Here is a 21,838-nt window from a genome sequence, read left to right as displayed (position 1 = left end):
GCAATATGTATAATCAGAGTTCAAATACATATATTCCAGCCAGGAAAAAACCTGTAGTATATTTGCTCTCTTGGCTTACCATACTGGGAACTGCTGAATCAGCTCTCAGGCAGTGTGTAGTTTAGGTTTAGTTCTTCATCGCAAGCAACAACCTGCAGCATCGTTTGTTCCCTCCATAAACTGTTTTATATTGAAAAGAGTTGTTATGAATTCCCTGAGTGGCCTCTTCTTTGTGATACTTTTTTAAACCACTCAAGGACGGGACTGACTCCAGCTACAAAAGCTGCTGCTAAAGGTGGGCAGCAGCAGCAGGCTGTTGATATGTCTTCCCATTAATCATGGGTCCTTTCCACACTTTTTCTGTGCGTTTCTTGCTCATTTTCTTAACCACAAAAGTCTGCTTTTGTTGTTTTAGAAGTGGATTTATTGCGGCAGACCATTGTTTAATCTGCTTTTGTTGCACAAGCCTAAATTTCCAGTATCCACTTGAATTCCTCCTGCAAATTGTGGCGATCTAGAGGCAGTCTTTATTGTTGTATCTTGCATGTTCGTAGCACTCAGCAAAACTATAACAGACATCCTCCTAAGGACATTAGCAGGAGTTACTTACCTGTAACTACCTGGGGTATTTACACATGTTGCCCCATTCTGGCAGCCTAGAGGTGTCCCAGCATAAATCTGACATTCATTAACGTCGACAGAGCAGAATGGCCCCTGAAAACAGAGCGAAATTGAGCTTATTTCCTGAGTAAAACAGACACACAATGGGGTCCGCAGAGCCGATGTGATGATATAGAATTTCAAAAGATTGTAACGCAGCATCTGGTTGGCTTGCGGCAATACTGCCCTTCACAAACACTAAAACAAAACTCAGTTGTTCAGATCTCCCCTGCTTGTCCATGGAAATATAGCATGCTTTTATTTAATTTAAAGCATGGGGCCATTATAGTAGAAGCATGGAGCTTCTCCTTGGGGAGTGAAATCATGCACCATTAGCCCTCCAGCTCCTGATGCCAAATATGCAAAGGAGCACATGCTCTGCTCAAGGGGTTAATCTTTAGAGATCCATTTGTGTGCTGCCATAAACACAATACATCCTACTAATACAAGAGGTTCAGTTAAGCATCCATACTTGCCTCCCCCCTTCCTCTGCATGAATAAAATTTTAATTTTGGAACTTGCGAAACCCATGAATAAGATGATCAATGTTTAAATGAAAACCATTTCCACCTATGGTGCATTCCTCATCTGACAGCAACACAGCACAGAAAAAATGAAAAGGGTCTCTCTCTCTCTCTCTCTCTCTCTCTCTCTCTCTCTCTGTGTGTGTGTTTGTGTGTGTGTTTGTGTGTGTGTGTGTGTTTGTGTATTATTATTTCTAACGGATTTGTCCTGCCTTTGCTTTCTTTGCTTTCCTCTCTTTACTTTTGTTGTTCTTGTCCTTTCCTTTCTTTTTCTGATATTTCTGACTTCATTTTTTCTAGATATTATTTCGTTGTACTGTATTGTAAAACTTTAATTAAAAAATCTGCAAAAAGAAATAAAAAATACAGTAAATATTAAAAACTATTGGACTGAATCACACATTAATGCTTCAGTAGGATTGTGTTATTGCAAATTTTAATGATGGGTGTTTATATTTTGCTTTTGTGTAAGTGGTTTGTTTTTATTTATTTTTACTTTGTAAATGGCTTATTCATCCAGCAAGGCTCTTCTTCTTGTGTACTAAGTTGCTTAGCTAAAACATTGGCTCAGCTAACTCAGTACAGTGGTACCTCGGGTTAAGAACTTAATTTGTTCTGGAGGTCCGTTCTTAACCTGAAACTGTTCTTAACCTGAGGTACCACTTTAGCTAATGGGGCCTCCTGCTACCGCCACACCGCCGCTGCACAATTTCTGTTCTCATCCTGAAACAAAGTTCTTAACCCGAGGTACTATTTCTGGGTTAGCGGGGTCTGTAACCTGAAGCGTCTGTAACCCGAGGCACCACCGTACACTCACTGACACTGGTTTTCCAGGGGTTCAGATGGAGAACATTCACAGCCCTTACCTGGCGATGCTAGGGATTGAATGTGTGGCCTTCTGCAGATGCCCTATCACTGAACTACAGCCCTTCCCCTAATCGATAACACCATGTTTATATCCCTAAATGCTTCTGTAAGCAATGCATTGATTGGGTCCTTTGCAGATGATGGCAGTAGCAGTGATTGAACTTTACATATTGCATCAATAGGAAGTTGTTGAGCGACTACCTTACCCGCCAGTTGTTGGGGCAAAGACAGAAGAAGGCATCTAGCAAATCAATGCAGGTTCCAGAATTCTGGCAGGGATTGCTGCTACAGGCTTTTCTCAGGATGGTCTGGCACAAAACAAGGGCAAAAATAAACCCAGTCAGTTAGTGTTTATGACTTCATTGGCACAGTCTTTCTTAAATAACCTTCATAGTGTGTAGAGGACTTGGCTCTGTTTAGGTGCTCGCAAACAGCCAATTCGGAGAATAAACTTAATGGGTGCATAACAAAAGCTCTCCTTTTGCTTTGTCAATAGAAAACCTACAGTATTTCTCAGAAATAAGCATTAAAGTTTATTTACGAGGGCTGTCTGCTGACCCCAGCTGAACCCTGGATGCCTACATGAATTGGGCTGATTTGGGTCAACCAAGGATTCAGTCACAGGGTTGAGCCAGCCCTGGAACACCTGGTATCAGATCAGATTTACTCGGAGTGATCCAGGACTTTCAAAAGGGAGGCAGGAGGGTAGCAAGCAGAGGGGAGAAGGAGGTCCACACAACTATCCTGGATTGTGCCCTGCATCGGATTAGGGTTTGCACCCAGCCCTGATATCTTCATTCCATCAACACCACTTCACCTTTTGGGTTTTTTTTTTTTAAGATACATTCATGCGTAGCCCAGGATTGAGCACAATTTATCCTTCTTGCCCCACTACTAAGATTTCTGACTACAGAACACTTTGTTTTCTTCCATAAAAGTACTCACCTGCTCAAGGCTTTGAAGTCTGCCTTCGATATTCACAATCTACAACAGAAATATAAAGACAAACATTTGGGAATAACAGCTAGACATCCCTGGAATAATAGCTAGGCATTATAATCAAGCATAATGGGCAGGCTAAGAAGAAAGGGTGGAATTTCAAAGAGAATATATTTTCAGTCCTGTTGTGTTCTCTGCACCACCACAAGCCGTGAAGAAGGTCCCTGGGCAGGGCTGTCCAGATCTGGTTTCATTGGATGAGATTCATGGCACCTTCATAGCATCTGCTTTATTTGCAAAACAGCCCATACTCCTACAAGACAGCAGACCCATTGTCCCACATCAGAACCCCAGAGAGATCTTGTACCCTTAAGATGCCAGGACTGGGCTCACAGATCTTTCTCTTCCAAAAAGTTTTTCACACCCACCCACACCCCTCTTCTCCAAGCTCTGATGAAGAATCATCACCTTCCAAGCACTCAGGAAAACGCCAGGCAAAAACATTCCTCTTTACCCAGGCCTATATGTCTATTTAATAATCTATGGCCTGTGAAAGTGTGTTGTGGGGGGGCTGCTATTATTATGATTGTTTTACTATTAGGCTGTCTGTCTGTATGCTTTTTACTATGCTTTTATAAGGTTTTTCTTGTTGAAGTTCTGTGTTTCTTTCTTTTTTTATAAATTTTGATTGGAAATTTTATTTACAACATAACATAAACCCCCCACCCCCCAATACAGAAATCCACCCTCATTAAACGTGAAAATAACATACAATAAGCATAACATACAACAGTACAAACAACCAAATAAAAGACTTCCTTTATTCTGTATCTGGCCTCCTTATTTAATTCTTATAAACTGTTTCCCTTATGAATAATTATTAAGGTTTTTCTAATTATAACTTAAATATCCACAAAGTCTCCTGCAGACATTAATCGAAACAAGTCCAGGTATGTATTTTAGGGCACAGTTTTGTGAAGTATTCTCTGCATTTTCCCCATGCTTTTTGAAACTCTTGCCTCTGTTAATCTAGCCAATTCAATATAGTCTAACAGTTTGTCTTGCCATTCCTTTTTTGATGTTTTGTGTTTCTAATGTTGTATACCACCCTGAGACCTTTCCATAAAGGGCAGTATATAAATTGAATAAATAAGAATATAAGAAGCAGGAAATTATCAAACTAAATAGAAATTATTGTCAAATTAAAAAGAAAATACTTCCAAACTTCCAAACATACTTCCAGCAATGTGATACGAAGTAGCTGACATTAAAGCTTAAAGAACATTCTCCTTCAGTTTACAAAACATGGTTTCATTTTTGTTAGTCAGTAGCAATCATGAACACCCATTCCTTGATTCCCAAGACGGTTACACTCTATGGTTCTTTGTCATGTAACCTAAATCAGTGATTAGTGAAAGAAACTTATTTGTCTCTAGTCATTTTTTGAGTCTATTTCATGAAGTTATGTAAAACTCTGTAAAAAAAAAAAAGACCAACAAACTCTTATATTTGCTTCTGAATAAGTTCTTAGTCTATGAAATGTTTTCTGAAGGCCTACAACAGCCAAAGCCACTTACATCAAGAATGAATTGACCATTGAATGTTTTCAAAAACAAGCCTAAAGAGATTGAAATGCTCTAATTCAGAATTTTATGTTTCTGCTCCCGCTATCTATATAGAGATACAGTTTTGTATATTGAATACAGAGCATTTTTAAAAAAGAAAAACATGATACAGAACTGTGCTTGTGTGATCTTCTAAACTTGAAGCAAAAACTCCAGACCCCAGGATTGTGGGTTAAGCATTAAAGTACACATTTTATGTTTTCATATTTATGAAGGTATACATAGCATTTTCCAAAAACCAATACAAGTTAAGTTAACTAAAGATCCCGAAGCTGCCAAAGTAATTTTAAAATTTGCTTAAAATAGAAAACAAAATGAAATATACTTAGATAACTACAGATCAATATCAATGCTGCAAATGAAGCTAATGATTAATCCAAAAATAGCAAGATGGGGGCCAATCCCTCTGGTCTATGTACAGAAGTTGAACAGACTGGAAGCTGAATCCTATTTCAACAGTGGGGCAATGTACTCCAACCACAACAGGCTCACTTGCGGGGTGCAGGCACTGGCAGAGGAAGAGGGGAGCAGAGGGAACGCACCGCCCCCGGCAGCGCAATCCCGGTAGGGTGCCATCGTGGCTGCTCCCCGCCTGCGCTGGGCACCACGCCCCTGTGGGCAGTGTGCCATGTCCCCAGGGCGCACACCACACCCCTGCAGGCACCACGCCACACCCCCAGGATGCACGCCACTACCCTGCAGGCATCACGCCACACCACACTCCCAGGACGCGTGCCACGCCCCTGCAGGCAGTGCGCCACGCCCCCAGGACACACACCATGCTCCCCAGGATGTGCGCCAGCCACGCCCCCGCCTACTCTCTGCCCCCCACCCCGGTGTTGGAACATGAAGCTCTGCCACTGGGTGCAGGACAGACCACATGGCGCGCACAGGCCAACCCACTGAATGTATGTGTGCAGACACCACAGCCTACTTTGCTTGAGAGCCAAACTTGCTTACATCCATGGTGACTGGCTGGTTTCCAACCTCCACTTTCCTGTCTGCCTTGCTTGGACTCTGAGAAAGGTATCCTTCTTGGAGCCCGACATTTGCGGTGAGGTAGCACAGAAAATGTAGTTTGCCAGGGCATACTACATACAAAAAAGCATAGTTGAAAAAAATAAATAAAAATTAAGCTGATTCTATATACCTAAGTTTTAACACAATCTTTCTAGCCACGGCAGCAAATCACAGTGGTGGTACTAATACTTCTCCCACCACCCTGTTCCAAATGCCCAGCTCAGACAGGTGCCTGTTCTGGACCCAGAAGTGGTGGCGAAACCATCGGTTCTGCTGCCATCACAACAGCGAAGAATATGGGTGGTGGTCAACTAAGTCTTAGAGTAGACTCGTTTAAATTAATGAAGATAACTTAGGCTCATGTTCATTAATTTCAGAGGGTCTCTTCTAAGTAAAACTTAGCTGAAAACTACCTTACACTTCTTCTTTTTTAAGAAAAAATGAAGAGGGGGGTCAGAGGAGAAGGAGAAGGAGCAGCAAGGGAAGAGGGGAACTGGAGCGCAACTGCCACAGAGGTATTGGTGGTGCATTTGGGGAGGGGGTCAGCCGCACAGAGGCATCAGCAGCACTCTGCTGATGATCGCCTGACGTCTAGCACCAGTCCTGAATGGACAAGAAAGCATCAGTTTACAGCGATGACTCAGCACAATAGTGAAGATGATTCTTTCCTCACTTATTCCGTCATTATCTTAATCGTTATGCTTTGCCTTTGACACTTCATGAACAGAGCTGACCAAAGAGATTTTCCTGCCTGTGCCTCTCTTTCCCCTACTAGGGCTGCCACTTTAATAATCTTGTTGCACCAGTCAGACACCTAGTTCCAGGATTTACTGTTTGCACAGTCCCCTCTGAAGGAGATGAATTTATCCTGCTGCATTGCAGGAACCACCTCCCCATGTGTATTTTTTTTTTAAAGGCACAAGACAGTAGAAATTGAACAGCTGCAGTGGTCCTTAATTTCAACAGGAAAAAGTTGAGTAACTTTCTCCCATTAAAATCAGCAGGATTTACAATAGCTTTAGTGCAGAATTATGCACCACCTGAACAAAGCATGTCATGGGATTTTACATTTGGATCTGCACTGTCAACTTCCATCTGTCTAGCTAAAACTTGTGATTTGCCTGGAAAGCAAGCAAATTTCAGTGCTGGGTGTATGATTAATAATGATATAAGAAACAGGGGTTTTATTTTCAAATTCAACCAGCTCTGATAACTCTTTGCTAGCAGTTCTTGCACACATTATGTGCTGTTTTTAACGAAAACAACACTCCAAACTAGGCTTGCACGAGTGATTGTGGCAGTAGGTTGGTAAAAAGCATGGAGCTGGAGAAAAAAAAATCCATAGAAATAGGATTTGGCCCAGTACCCAGTGAAATCAGTATATGTCTTTTTATAGAACAAACAGATACAATGATTTTTGAAAATAGGTATTGTGAGCACTGTCTATGTGGTTTAAAGTGCAGAATTCTCAACTAGGATATGAAACTTTATTACAGTTATATCCCACTATTTCCTCCAAGAATTTTGAGACAGTATAGATGGCTTCCTCACTGCCCCATTTCATCCTCACAGTAATCCTGTAAGGTAAGTTGGGCTGAAAAATAGGAATGAGCCCAAGGTTGTGCAATGAACTTCATGGCTGAGTGGAAATTTGGAAAGGTCATTTCCTGACATTCCAACTACTACATCACTCTTATGGCAAAAGGCTGACTTTTTTTCTTCACATGGTGAAGAGCTGAAAATATCTTTGTGTATAACTTTATAGAAAATAAGACTTACCTTAGAATGAAGCTGTGTGATCTGACTGGAAATATTTTGAGGGATACCAGCGATTCTTTTCAGTTCCAGAATCTCATCTTTATTCTTTCTGATCTAAATTTTAAAAGAAATTGACAGTGCTTTAAAGTGCAGGGAATGTACTCAGTTTTCAGAGATGTTGTGAGAAATCCAAAAGGGAGATAGATACAGAACACTGTTGGATGATGGAGGGAGGCCTACAAAGCACCATCCAACTGCCTTAGGAACTCCACTCCAGATTTGTGTAGGGTTTACTCCTTAGCCTTTTCTTCTCCCGAAGATATCCTGCAAGGCTGTGGAGGTTTAAGACCAGAGTTTTCCTTCTCCTAGATGGGCTACTGCCCCAGGATGACAAGCCCCATCTGCCCCTCACTTCCCTCTACAGAACATGCTGAAACCGCCTTCTTGACTGTTGGACCCACTATTGGTCTCGCCTGCCCAACCCACCCAACCTGCATCTTCACACGCAGGGGACGTCCCTAACTCCCTGAGGGTTTGATACCCTTTGGCTACCCTCACCTGGTTCAGCTGGCAAGTCGAAACCACTTCCCAGGGTGTGGCCACTGTCACGTGCTTCTAGGAGCCACAGGTGAGAGCTGAGTGCCGGGTAGGGACCAAAGGTAGACAAACTACCGCAGAAGGAGCATGATGTGTGCCCCACCAGAAGTAGTACCCCTCCCCTAACACCCTATACACCCCATAGAAGCAGTGTATAAATTTTGGCATATAAAAAGTAAATACATACATTACTTTCTGCTTGGTTGCAAGCAAGTGGGGGCAAGTAAGGGAATAAGAGCAACAATGAGGTCGAGGGGTTCTCACAAAATAGGGGGTGAAAGGGCGATGACACCAATTCTAGCTTTGCACATCAATTGTACACATACAAAAGCCCACCCTGGGATCAAAAGGTCTTACAAGGCCACAGTATATTTCAGCTGTTGTTGCCACATGCTAACCCTGACGTCACTTCTATTATATGATGTTGTTATTATAAAGTTCATTTAGATAAGGCATAAATTATATACTATAAAAGCTTATCTTTTAATTTTTATATAAACTCTCGATTTATGGCCCTGTAATCAGCCACAATCATCTCCAGCAGCTATTAAGTGAAGTAAAATAAATAAATAAATAAAATTCTTTAGACAAATGGGAGAAGATCAGAATAAGATCGAAGCAGGAGTAGATGCTGGATTTGTGGGCTTGAATGTTTTGAAGAGCTCTGAACCCACTTAGTTTGGAAGAAGCCACGTGACTATAGCACTTGATTTTTCCTGGTTTTATGAAAAGGGGGAAACCAAGGATACCATGAAGAGAGGCTGACATGAGCTAAAGAACTCCAGAAGCACTCGTGGCCTGGACTGTCCCCATAGCAACGAAAAGACCTCATATCACAACTGTGTTTTCCACATGGCCCAATTACTTTTGCAGAAAGGCATGCACCGTGTGGGATAGTCGAGTCCAGAGCTGGATTGATTGAAGTGGTCTAACTCACAACAGACGGAAGTGTTCCATCAACATTGTCAATACAACAGTGAAAGAAAATTGCACTATCTGCCAATTAGCTACCGAAACCAAATTCAAAGTATAAAGTACTATACAGCTTGGAACTATACAGCCTCACCCCTTAACTACTTAATCACTGTGCTGATAGCTCAGTGGGTTAGATTGTGGTGCTGATAATGCCAGGGTTGAAGGTTTGATCCCTGTATGGGATAGCTGCATATCCCTGCATTGCAGGGGGTTGGCCTAGATGATCTTCAGGATCCCTTCCAACTCTGATAACATCTTATTGGGAGCTCTGTTCCATATGAAATAGGAATCAGGCACTTTGGAATTCCCTCCCATTCCGTATCTGACAGGTACCACCTCTGTTGTCATTTTGGTGACTATCCAATACCTTCCTTTTTCAACAAGCCATTTAAGTGGATGCAATCTGTGGTGCAGACTTTTATCCCAGTGTCTATCAGTATTAGCTCTGAAATTATTGTAATATATCATTTTATTGTTGATGCTTTGATTGCTATTCATTTGGGATGTTTTATGGGAAGTGATTCATAAATTAAGTTAATGAAATAAACAAATACAGTTGATGCCTGAAATTATGGTGGCGCTAGGCACCACTGTATACTCAAATCATTTTGGCTGACCTCCCCTCCCCTTCCTCTGTGCCAGATTATTGCCTGTGAGCTCCTCGGGACAGGGACCTATCTTGTGAAACTCTATGCGCCCTGATGGCTCTGTGTAACTCCATACTGATTGACTATAACTCTTTGCATCCCAAAGCCATTTGAAGGACACCAATGAACCAAATAAAACCACACAAAAGATTACCTGGATCAAAGTCTCCACAAGGTCTTCTTCGTTAACTTTTATTCTGCCCTGCGATCCGGTTCTGAATTCAATATTTTTGGCAGAGCCAGTATGGAACACTAAATTGCCCCTTTCAGAGGACAAGCGAGGCCTGGTGCATTGAAAAGGAAGAAGATTTCACGTGGTGTTAAATTTGCCAGAGATATAATGAAGCTGCTTGATCTATGCTCTGTCTGAGCAAGCCAGGTTGCAGGTTAACACCCCAAGAATGATACTTACTGATCCTGATTGATGCCCCTTTTTGCTCTCTTTTTCTCAGTAGATTCAGATCCATAGTTGAATCCAGAAATAATCAGGAATGTCACCAAAGCCCTCCGAAGAGAGCCTGGACTCAACATTCCTCCCCGCAAGTCTTCCTGGACTGTGCAGTGGGTTAAAGTGAAATCTGCACTATCTTCAAGGATTAACCCAGTGTCAGGTGTACTTTGCCCTGACAGGACTCTTTGCATATTCACAGAGATGCTTATTCAGCTCTTTCCCCCTTCTGACCCATCCATAACTTAGTTAAGAGAGAAAAGGGAGATTTCATATGCCAGGAGTGACAATATGCTTGGTGAGTAGGTTTGAAAGAGCAGTTCCTGGGACATGTCAGCAGGTACTTCTTACTGGGCAATGCTTCTCTATCTTCCAATACTTCTCCCTGGACTGGTAATCTTAGTGTGTGCATCCTGAGGGTGCCATGTAACTGCATTTTGGTTTTACCCGCCTTGAACCCTTTCCATAGTCCCAGCAATAATGGAAACACGGCTGAAGATTCAGCCATGTGCACAATATAAAATCACAATATAAAAAACAGAAAATACATAATAAATACAGTGGTTCGGTTCCTCGGGTTAACTACTTAATTCGTTCTGGAGGTCCGTTCTTAACCTGAAACTGTTCTTAACCTGAAGCACCACTTTTGCTAATGGGGCCTCCTGCTGCTGCCGCGCCGCTGGAGCACAATTTCTGTTCTCATCCTGAAGCATAGTTCTTAACCTGAAGCACTATTTCTGGATTAGTGGAGTCTGTAACCTGAAGCGTCTGTAACCTGAAGTGTATGTAACCTGAGGTACCACTGTAAAAAAAACAAAGGCTACCCAATGATCCCCACCTTCCACAACACATTTTAAAAGGGCATCAATCAGTCAAAGGCCTGAGAGGAACATTTTTGCCTGGCGCCTAAAGGTGTATACCTCCCTGAGGAGGGCATTCCACAAATGGGGAGCCACTGCAGAAAAGGCCCATTCTCATGTGGCCACCCTCCTGACCTCTCGTGGAGGAGGCACATGAAGAAGGGACTCAGAAGATGATCTCAGGAGCAGGCAGGTTCATATGGGGATAGGTGATCCTTGAGGTATTACGGTCCTGAGCCATTTAAGACTTTATGGGTCAAAACCAGCACTTTGATTTGGGCATGGAGATATCCCCACCACAGTAGATGACTCTTCCCACTCAGTTTGTTCGTGTTGGCTCAGCCTCTCCTACACTGAGCCCTCCCCCTTTAAACTCACAATGATCCCACTTACAATGATAATTAATAGCAACTACCCATAATTTCAAGATGCTGTGATGGTGCATTTGATCCTGTCTGAGAACATTTCCATCTCTTTTAGATATTTCCCGTTGTTCTTTTTCTACAGTTATTAACTAGTAAACACTGTTCATTCACAGAAGTGGGTATGTCTGCCAAATCCACAGCTTTTAAGGGTGAAACAAAGGTCACCAATTGGTGCCACCAATCCTTTATCTGTGTATCTGCACGCCCTTATTATCTGTCCTGTTTGCCATTTCTATGCATATTAGACTCTGAATTCTGTGACTAAATCACTGTTTGTCGACGAATGCGTCCAGGAGGGTATGCTACACCTTGCCAGAGACAGAAGAGGCTATCTTTATTGATTCAGGACTTATAAACTCAGAAACCACAAGAGCACTTAAGAGGTTTCATATATCGGGGCAGCAAGATATATTGAACAACTAATGGGTTTTGATTTTAAACAAACTTACACAGGAAATTGAGCTGAATTTGATATTGAGAGTCTCTTGCAGGGTGGAAAAAATATTACATTAGGATAAGTACAGTGAAACTGTGGAAAGCAGAAAAGGAAAGTATTTGACCGTAATTAATTGCCAAATACTTCAGTTTTTAAAAATGATACATGGAGACACAGTGCAAGTCAAGCCTTTAGCCAAATCTGTTAGATGAAGGCTCAGTTCTAATTTAGGAACAAACTAAGATGAATTATAGGAATAAAAGGTGACAGGATAAAAGTACATAAAATTATGCCTGGTATGAAGAAAGTGAAACACTTTTCACCTTCTCTCACAACACTAGAACTCTGTGGTTTTTTAAAATGTTTTTATAATGGTACTAAGTAACTGCAGTTGGTTATGACTTTTCTTACAAAATAGTTTGTTTATTTAAAGCATTGACACCTCAACATTCTGCTTAAGTGCAGAAACGTGCAGATGGCTTGACATAAAAATCTTAATTGTTCTTTAACAGAATGTAGAAATTTATTTGTCACTAACATATGTAGGTTATAGTGCCTGCAAATTAAAACATAGTATTAATTTTGAGTAGCGCTCTGTATTTCCACAACTGTCTTACGACAGTCATGTAAACTAAGAGAGGTTTATTCTTCCATCAAACATTTTGTAAGGAATGTTAAACATTTGCAGTTACCCATAAAGTTCATTTAGATAAGGCATAAATTATATAATATAAAAACTAATCTTTTAATTTTTATATAAACTCTCGATTTATGGCCCTGTAATCAGCCACAATCATCTCCAGCAGCTATGTTGTTGTTTAGTCATTTAGTTGTGTCCGACTCTTCATGACCCCATGGACCAGAGCACGCCAGGCACTCCTGTCTTCCACTGCCTCCCACAGTTTGGTCAAACTCATGTTACTAGCTTTGAGAACACTATCCAACCATCTCGTCCTCTGTCATCCCCTTCTCCTTGTGCCCTCAATCTTTCCCAGCATCAGGGTCTTTTCCAGGGAGTCTTCTCTTTTCATGAGGTGGCCAAAGTATTGGAGTCTCAGCTTCAGGATCTGTCCTTCCAGTGAGCACTCAGGGCTGATTTCCTTCAGAATGGATAGATTTGATCTTTTTGCAGTCCATGGGACTCTCAAGAGTCTCCTCCAGCACCATAATTCAAAAGCGTCCATTCTTCAGCTATCAGCCTTCTTTATGGTCCAGCTCTCACTTCCGTACATCATCATCATCATCATCATCATCATCATCATCATCATCATTTATTATTTGTACCCTGCCCATCTGGCTGGGTTTCCCCAGCCACTCTGGGTGGCTTCCAACAAAGATGAAAGATACACTAAAATGTCACATATTAAAAACTTCCCTGAACAGGGCTGCCTTCAGATGTCTTCTGAATGTCAGGTAGATGTTTATCACTTTGACATCTGATGGGAGGGCGTTCCACAGGGCGGGCGCCACTACCGAGAAGGCCCTCTGCCTGGTTCCCTGTAACTTGGCCTCTTGCAGTGAGGGAACCGCCAGAAGGCCCTCGGAGCTGGACTTCAGTGTCCGGGCAGAACGATGGGGGAGGAGACGCTCCTTCAGATATCCTGGACCGAGGCCATTTAGGGCTTTAAAGGTCAGCACCAACACTTTGAATTGTGCTCGGAAATGTACTGGGAGCCAATGTAGGTCTTTCAAGACCGGTGTTATATGGTCTCGGCGGCCGCTCCCAGTCACCAGTCTAGCTGCCGCATTCTGGATTAGTTGTAGTTTCCGGGTCACCTTCAAAGGTAGCCCCACGTAGAGTGCATTGCAGTAGTCCAAGCGGGAGATAACCAGAGCATGCACCACTCTGGCGAGACAGTCCGCAGGCAGGTAGGGTCTCAGCCTACGTACCAGATGGAGCTGGTAAACAGCTGCCCTGGATACAGATTTGACCTGTGCCTCCATGGACAGCTGTGAGTCCAAAATGACTCCCAGGCTGCACACCTGGTCCTTCAGGGGCACAATTACCCCATTCAGGACCAGGGAATCCTCCACACCTGCCCGCCTCCTGTTCCCCCAAAACAGTACTTCTGTCTTGTCAGGATTCAACCTCAATCTGTTAGCCGCCACCCATCCTCCAACCGCTTCCAGACACTCACACAGGACCTTCACCGCCTTCACTGGTTCTGATTTAAAAGAGAGGTAGAGCTGGGTATCATCCGCATACTACCACATACCACTCGCTCAATCACCTTGCCCAAGAATGGAAGACTTGAGACTGGGCGATAGTTGGCCATCGTGGCCGCATCTATAGATGGTTTTTTAAGAAGCGGTTTAATAACCGCCTCTTTCAGCGGGTCTGGGAAGGCTCTCTCATGGAGGGAAGCATTCACCACCCCACGAAGCCCATCGCCCAGTCCTTCCCGGCTAGCTTTTATAAACCAGGATGGGCAAGGATCCAGGAGACAGGTGGTTGGTTTCACTCGTCCAAGCAGATTGGAACTGATCCCACTCAACTTGACTAGACAGGACTTTAGCACTCTCTCGCCCCGGCCCTGCTCCCACGGTGGAGTCTACTTCTTCCCGAATCTGAGCGATTTTATCTGCAAAAACTTTGCAAAATCATTGCAGGAGATCATGTGGCCCGTACTGGGCCCTGATGTCGCAGGTGGTTCCGCTAAATTGTGAACCACCTGAAAAAGTCTCCTGCTGCTGTTTTCTGCAGATGCAATAGAGGCGGCGAAGAAAGTCTTCTTCGCTATCGCCACTTGGTAGGCTCGACGTTGAGCTCTAACCTGTGTCCGGTCAGATTCGGAATGAGTTATCCGCCACCGGCGCTCTAGCCGTCTCAACGATTGTTGCATTGCCCTCAGATCCGTGGAAAACCACGGGGCTCTCCAGGCTCCATGCAATCGGAGAGGGCGCTTCGGAGCCAAACAGTCAAAAGCCCTGGTTAACTCCACATTCCAGCAGGCCACCAGGGAATCGGCTGAAAGGCCATCAACATGGGATAAAGCATCCCCTACCACTCTCTGGAAACCATTTGGATCCATTAAGTGGCGGGGGCGGACCATCCGAATCGGTCCCACCTCCCTGCAGAGGGGATGGGTCACAGAGAAGTCCAGTTGCACTACTGGGAAAACCATAGCTTTAACTATACAGACCTTTGTTGCCAAGGTGATGTCTCTGCTTTTTAAGATGCTATTAAGTGCAGTAAAAAATGGTTATTTGTCTACATATGTCCCGCATTGCAGTCCTCTACTCAGAGGTACATCAATTGGACTTTCTTCTGATTTGACATGTATAACATTATCCAGTTCCTTCACTGGACCTTAAACGTCTGCGGCCAACGTCTCTGTTTTGGAATTCCTGACGTCTAATACCCAATGCACATGACCTCTACAGGACCTGATCCATAAAAAATAGAAATCCAGCATGTACTACAATTAGGCCCACAACACTTTTTGATATTGATTTTATCAACTGTCCAGCAGTAAAATTTGCAACACTGAAAAGTGGCTCTCTTCAGAGTGTTCCCATTTAGAGAACAGCTTGTCTTGCTTTGCCTTCTCACGGCTGCTTGGCAAAGGATATGTTTGCCTAGTTTGGAGTGATTTTTCTCCACTTTTTATCCATGCCCAGTGACCTGCAGAGAAACTAGACTCAAGTGGCTCAAGTCCTAAATGCTACGCTCTGAAGCATCCCTTGTTTGCAAGTGGAAAAGTGAAGTAATCCTCTCTTGAGCCTGCTTGTCAACCAATCATTCCTGCACCTCACTTCCCTACTCTCTTGTCTTATGTTCAGGAGCAGAAAAATCTTCTGACTAATCTGATGTCATCCTTCTGAAAGCTAGTCGCAGGTGCAAGAACATCCTGGTCAATAATGATGTTGTTTCAGCAATCTTTGGAGACCTATTATATTAATGATGATAAAACAATTAGAAGAGTTTATGACTCCACATCATAGCTACTTCTCCTGTATCCAGAAGAAAGGAGGACCAATAAATCCATCCTTAATAGCCAAAGAGACTATGAATTGTGATTATGGACCACTTCATGGATTTTAAAAGGTACTGCAGAGTGGCCAGTCATCTATAGCTACAGTTATTGTTCCAATTGGCCACATAAGGTTCCGCACTCAGAGAATGAGCTCACTGTTAGTATATAACAGCCCTCCCCAATGGGTGCCCCCCAGATGTTTTGGACTACAACTCCCATCAATCTGTGGAAAAACATAAAAGTTAACTGCTCTGGGTAGACAATCACTTTACATAATTCTTACATTTGTACACTACTTCTTTAGCAATTAATTTCTTGCCACAACAACACTCCCTGAAGGAGCCTTTAGGGGAGCTGAGCTGAAACTCTATTGTCACAGGCCCATTGGATACTGGGCTGTGAAATGGGTAGGAAGAGGTTGACCAAGCAGCCATGCCACAAAGGGCCAAGGTTTTCATTCAAGCAACCATGAGGGTCCAGGAATATTAAAGGTAAAGGTAAAGGGACCCCTGACCATAAGTTCCAGTTGTGACCGACTCTGGGGTTGCGGCACTCATCTCGCTTTATTGGCCAAGGGAGCCGGCGTACAGCTTCCGGGTCATGTGGCCAGCATGACTAAGCCACTTCTGGCGAACCAGAGCAGCACACGGAAACACCGTTTACCTTCCCGCCGGAGTGGTACCTATTTATCTACTTGCACTTTGACGTGCTTTCAAACTGCTAGGTTGGCAGGAGCAGGGACTGAGCAACGGGAGCTCACCCCGTCGCGGGGATTCGAACCGCCGACCTTCTGATTGGCAAATCCTAGGCTCTGTGGTTTAACCCACAGTGCCACCCACACCTCCTAGGAATATTAGGGGAAAGCTATTTGGATGCTTTTCAAGGCTAATCCTACACAGAGCAGACCCACTGAAGTTAATGGGCATGATTAACTTAGGTTCAATACTTTCAATGGGCTTACTCTGAGTCGGACTTCACTGAATACCACCCGTTGTCTGTGCGGCACATGACCCTCCACCTCCCTTCCTGTGCTGCCCTGTGTTAAGATGTGGACTGGGAATGTGCTTGGAGAACAGAGCCAAAGAAGGCAGTCAAGGCAAGTCAAAAAACATCCCTGAGCATCAGGAGAAAGGAAGAAAGTGTTCTGCAAGTGAAGGCAGAATGTTCAGAAGAAGTCTTCTCCATTGCATTTGATGGCAAAAGGCTCCTTTCTCCTCCCCCTGCCCCATCACAGATCCAAAACATAGTCTAGATATCCAATATATTTCTTCCTTTTTAAACTTGGCTGTGGGAGAGCATATTGAAAGTAACAGATCTCTGGGTTGTTGTTTTTTGGCTTGGAGGCAGGAAGAGAGAAGGGGTTGTTTTGCAAACACTCATTTCTCCCTTCATCCTAGTCCGGAAAGGAAGAAAGGTGTGTTCTGGATATCTAGGGTGCAGTGGCGTAGCGTGGGTTGTCAGCACCCGGGGCAAGGCAAGTAATTTGCGCCCCATAACCCGGGGCAAGGCAAGTAATTTGCGCCCCTAACCCCTAACCTGCCGCCGCTGCCAGCTTCTTGCTGCTGCCTGGGCTGGGGTATTCACAGTTCTACAAATCTTTGGCGCTGGCTTGCTCCATTAGTTTAACTTGGGGGGGGGGGAGAGAGATTGCAATCGTGCTATGTGCACCGAGAGGGGGGGCACGGTTGCAACGCAGTGTGGGGAAGAGAAGAAGAGAAACTAGCAGGAGAACCTTGATTTCCCTCTGCAGCTCTGTGGGGAAGGAGGGCGCAGACTGGGCTCCTTCCTCGCCACAAGATCCTGGCTGCGGGGCGCAATTCGGGAGGCTCGGCTGGCCGGGCCCAGGCCCCGCGGGGCTCCTCCGCGCTCCCCTCCCCCGGCCGGGCGGCGCCTGCAAAGGCTGCGGGTTCCGCTGTGCCTCCGACTCTCTTTCCACTGGTAGCGAGAGCGGGTGGGAGGAGGCCACCCGGGAGCCGGAACCGGGCGCCAAATAAGGAGGGCCTGGATCCTGGCCTTGTTTGGTGCTTCCCCTCAGCCGGCGGCCCAGCCAAGCCCGCGGCGGCGGCGCGGCGATGCCCGCGCAGGGGGGCGCCCACCCCTCGGCCCCCGCCCAGCACTGCTGCCCCAGCACCTGCCCGCTCCTCCCAAGGGGCCTCCTCTCCCTCCCGCCTCTTCGCAGCAGTCCTCGCGGGGGGGACAGGCTCGACTCTCCCCTCCCTCTAGCGCCCCGTCCTGCGCGCGATCCTGGCCAGGCTCCGGCTCCGGCTCCGGACCTCCTTGCTGGCGCCTGCTGCTCCCCCTGGTCGCCCAGCCCGACCCCTCCTCCCAAAGGAGCTGAGCCCCGAGGCTCTTCGGCGACTCTGGAGGCGGCGAGTGCGCCCCCCCAGATGTTGCGCCCGGTGCGGCCGGCACCCCTTGCACCCCCCACGCTACGCCACTGCTAGGGTGTGTTTTGGAGCATTTTGCAAGAAAAGGCAGAGCTCCAGAAGTCTCCTCCGTTGCTTTTGCTTTCAAAACTACCATTTCTTCCTCTCCCACCCTCCGTCGTTTCTGCAATCCTTGTGTAAAGGTTTGAATAAGTGGAAAGCACACCTGCCTGCCAACCCTGTGACATCATAATGATGTCATGTGACTCTCAGGTGGGTTGTCTTTCTCACCTGTCAGAGTTGGCCCATGAGAAGCAAAAAAAGGCTTCCCAGCTCTGCATCAGTGCAGCTGTGCTGGTGAGCTGTAGTATCAGGGCACATAGGCCTCAATAGCTGCCCAAGAATGACTAGGACCAATGCTCTCCCTGGGAGCAGTTTAATGAGAACTTCAATGGATAATATTAAGATAATCAGACTGAGGGTGGAACATGCTTTTTTGTGTTTAAGTAGTCTATTCCGGGGGGAAAGGCCATGTGTTATTCTTACATTCTATCATAATGTAACCTCTATTTTACAAATGCAGAAAATTAAGGGCTCTTGCATGCTTCCCTGCAAGTGAGATGTTCACACTCTTTCAAACAATATACCTGGAATTGATTACACATATCCACATTTGTATTTGATGAAATCTGGGATTCCAGGTTTATTTCTGTCAAGTGTTTTGCTGCTTATATCCCCAGACTAACTAATGCAGTGAAAGCACACCTAAATACACCTTAAAATTAATCTAGGAACATATAAATGAGGCTACTTTACCTGAATATTCTCTGCTGTCTGTAACACTGAGCCAGTTCCTTCTATATAGGGACCATACCATTTTAAAAATCAATTTAGGGCAAGGTATTAAGATTCCTGTGAGATTTCCAGTATTGATTGCGTGCAGGGGTTAAAAGGGCAGTGCTCACAACAGCCTAATGAAAGAATCTGCACAAAACATTATTATTGAATGCAGATGATCTGGGGGATAGGAAAATTAGCCAGTATGAATTTTAAAAATAGAAGACCATACAATGCAATCAATCCAAAGAGGGTATATATTCCCAGTTGCCCAGCTTGTACTCAGAGCCAGGAATTTCCTGTAGTCTTTGCTTCATTTCCTCCCTTTCAGTTTTCTAAAAAACAGTTTTATGGGCAATTGCTAAAATGAAAAATACAGTGTGCACTCTACTCTTCTGTGCTTGTGTGATTCATGCTTCTTCTGAATGGCAGCCATGCCCTGCTGAAATCGGTGGCTAAATGTCCACAGATTCTTCATCAGATGTACTAAATGCATTTCCTATTGTATGTACAGAAAGCAGGGCCACTTCAGAAGTTTGGGCTCACTGATATTCAGACAGAACCATTAGTAAAAGACATATGGTTTTATTTCAAAAAAAGACCCAGAGCAATGAATTCAACCAGATGTTGTTTTTAATCAGTACTTTCAACTTAATGTTGAGCATGTTTATTTCAAAAGGACACACACATACACAAATGCCTACACTTAACAATGAGAGTCCAGCATTTTTTTTTAAATGATGCTATGCCTTTTCTAGATTCAATGAGGTTTTCTGTGTAAACAGAAGTCTCTTGCAGGCTGTCATTTAATGTTAATTATAGAACAAGGATCTAAGAAATGGGCTTGATTTCCTTGATAACCATTCAGGAAGAACTGGCTGAGGAAAGACACAGTTTTAGAAAGCGCACTTTAGATCTCTTGCCCATATAGCAAAAGCATATAACAATAGAAAACATTTAAAAAGGTGCATGCTGGGGAGAGGAAGGTAAATGTTTGCACTGGGATGAGGAGGGGTGGAATCTATACAGTGAGTAGCTAGCCAACTGTTTCATCAATGCTACTTGGAGTGCGAAATGCTTAGTGTATGTATTGAAGGCTGTGGTCAGCTAGGAACTCCAGCAAAGACCACACTGCATGACACATGGAATTCCACAAGAGTTTAAATTACTGTCCTAGACAGCAATTGACTTTGCAAATAAAACAAACAGATATGGGGGGATGGGACGAGGTTGCAACTCCTGGGAACACTGTAGTGCAGCCTATCCCAGAGCAAAGTGGTGCTTGCTGCAAGTATTGATCAGCCGATTGGAAAGCCTCATCTTTCAAGTCCAATGGCACAAAGAAACCAGGGTCTGTAGCTTCTACTGCTGGTTGGCAGCAATTGCCAACCTTGCTTTCCTTTCTGTGTTAGCAGAGTCTGTAACCTGAAGCATATGTAACCCGAGATACCACTGTGTATGGGTGTGTGTGTGTGTGTGTGTGTGTGTGTGTATTTTCGTGGAATAAACATGTGCGTTTCCAGGGGGATATAACATGCCACACCTGAAATGGCACTATTGGAAACAGGATACTGGACTGTGCAGCAGTTGATGTGATTCAACAATGCAATTGTGATTTATATTTTTCTCCATGAGGCACCTCCTGTTTTGCCTCTCAGATTGCAGCTGCCATCACTGAGGAAGCTGGCATTTGGAATCCTTCCGATATTCAACTAGAGATAGTTGGACATAGTTGACATTCATGATATTGAACAAGCTGAGAAGCAGTGGCAGTTTAATGAGGGCTAGATACATCACTCTGCATAATGCATCGTTGTCTTGAAGAAACCATATGAAGTGCATGAACAAATGATTTCGCCAGGAACTCATAGCATGGCTTCGCTCTTATGAGGGATAGCCACGTTTCTTTGAAATCCATTCAGCATTGTCCTTTGTGAGCACTGTTTCGAGCTGGATGTTCCCACAGGCTAGTCAATTCTTTTTTATTAAATCAGGAAGAATGCAGTTAGGAAAAATATGTTCCAGAATGGTCTGGTTTGTTGGCTAGCTTTTTTAAAAAGAAAAAGAAAAAATACAAAGAAAATATTGTATTCTAATATTCACCAATACTTCTTTTCTGAGAGGCTTACCCTTTTATGAAGCACGTAGATCCTCTGCAATAGGGTGGAACAATGTCTAGAAGAACAGCGTAACGCAGTAATAACTTTCCTGGCAGGAAGTACTGACTCAGGGCTTCCATCACATAATCTTGGAGGTCTTCTTTCAGCATTTGCAAAGAAAAGTCATTGTCCGCTTTCCAGTTCTCCCACTGTTTCGAGCTTGAAAAGAACGTCCTCCTTCTGTGGGTGTTGTCTGCCATCATTGTCATAACCAGAGTCTGGCTATTTTGTAGGCTCTGGGGAGCTGTGTTCTGCCAAGTCTGTAGGGCCTTTGGACACCTCTGAATCCACTGGCTCTGAGCTCAGGAAATCTTGACAATACCAAGCAATACCAACAAAAATGTGCAAGCAATTAAAGAAATTTTCTCTATTCTGGGCTTAAGAGAAACACACTAGTTCTTTGGCTGTCATTGCAGGGCTACTCCAAATGATATATTATGTGATTCAATTTATTTATTTATTTGCAAAGAGGACTTTTTAAAAATAATATTTTATTAATTTTCCAAAAATAAACAAATAAAATAAACCCAACAACAGTACATCTTCATAATCAAACATGAAAAATGTAAAAAGTTGGCTTCCCCCTAGCTCTTTCCCTGGTTCCATTGTTTATCATCATACCGCATGTCCATTTTAAACTGAAAAATCATTGATATTACTTACTGTCCATTCATAATGTCATTACTGTACAAGTATTTCTAAAATCCTGCTAATGTAT

At 44.0% G+C, this 21,838-nt stretch overlaps 1 protein-coding gene across 1 annotated transcript in view; it reads right to left on the bottom strand.

Annotated features, from left to right (window-relative positions):
* CUBN (cubilin) overlaps nt 1-21,323 on the bottom strand; it is a gene marked incomplete at its 5' end in the record, with an annotated part of 145,317 nt that extends 123,994 nt beyond the window's left edge. Inside the window, 7 exon segments of the mRNA XM_081881783.1 lie at nt 611-714; nt 2,258-2,359; nt 2,997-3,035; nt 7,415-7,507; nt 9,767-9,896; nt 10,025-10,246; nt 21,091-21,323. Coding sequence (XP_081737909.1) covers nt 611-714; nt 2,258-2,359; nt 2,997-3,035; nt 7,415-7,507; nt 9,767-9,896; nt 10,025-10,246; nt 21,091-21,323 — 923 coding nt within the window.
* Between the last annotated feature and the right edge of the window lie 515 nt (nt 21,324-21,838).

Source organism: Podarcis erhardii (assembly GCF_964252035.2).
Source record: "Podarcis erhardii genome assembly, chromosome: 12".
NCBI lineage: Eukaryota > Metazoa > Chordata > Lepidosauria > Squamata > Lacertidae > Podarcis > Podarcis erhardii.
Note: the sequence above shows the minus strand (reverse complement) of the source record. Positions and strands in the feature narration are given on the sequence as shown.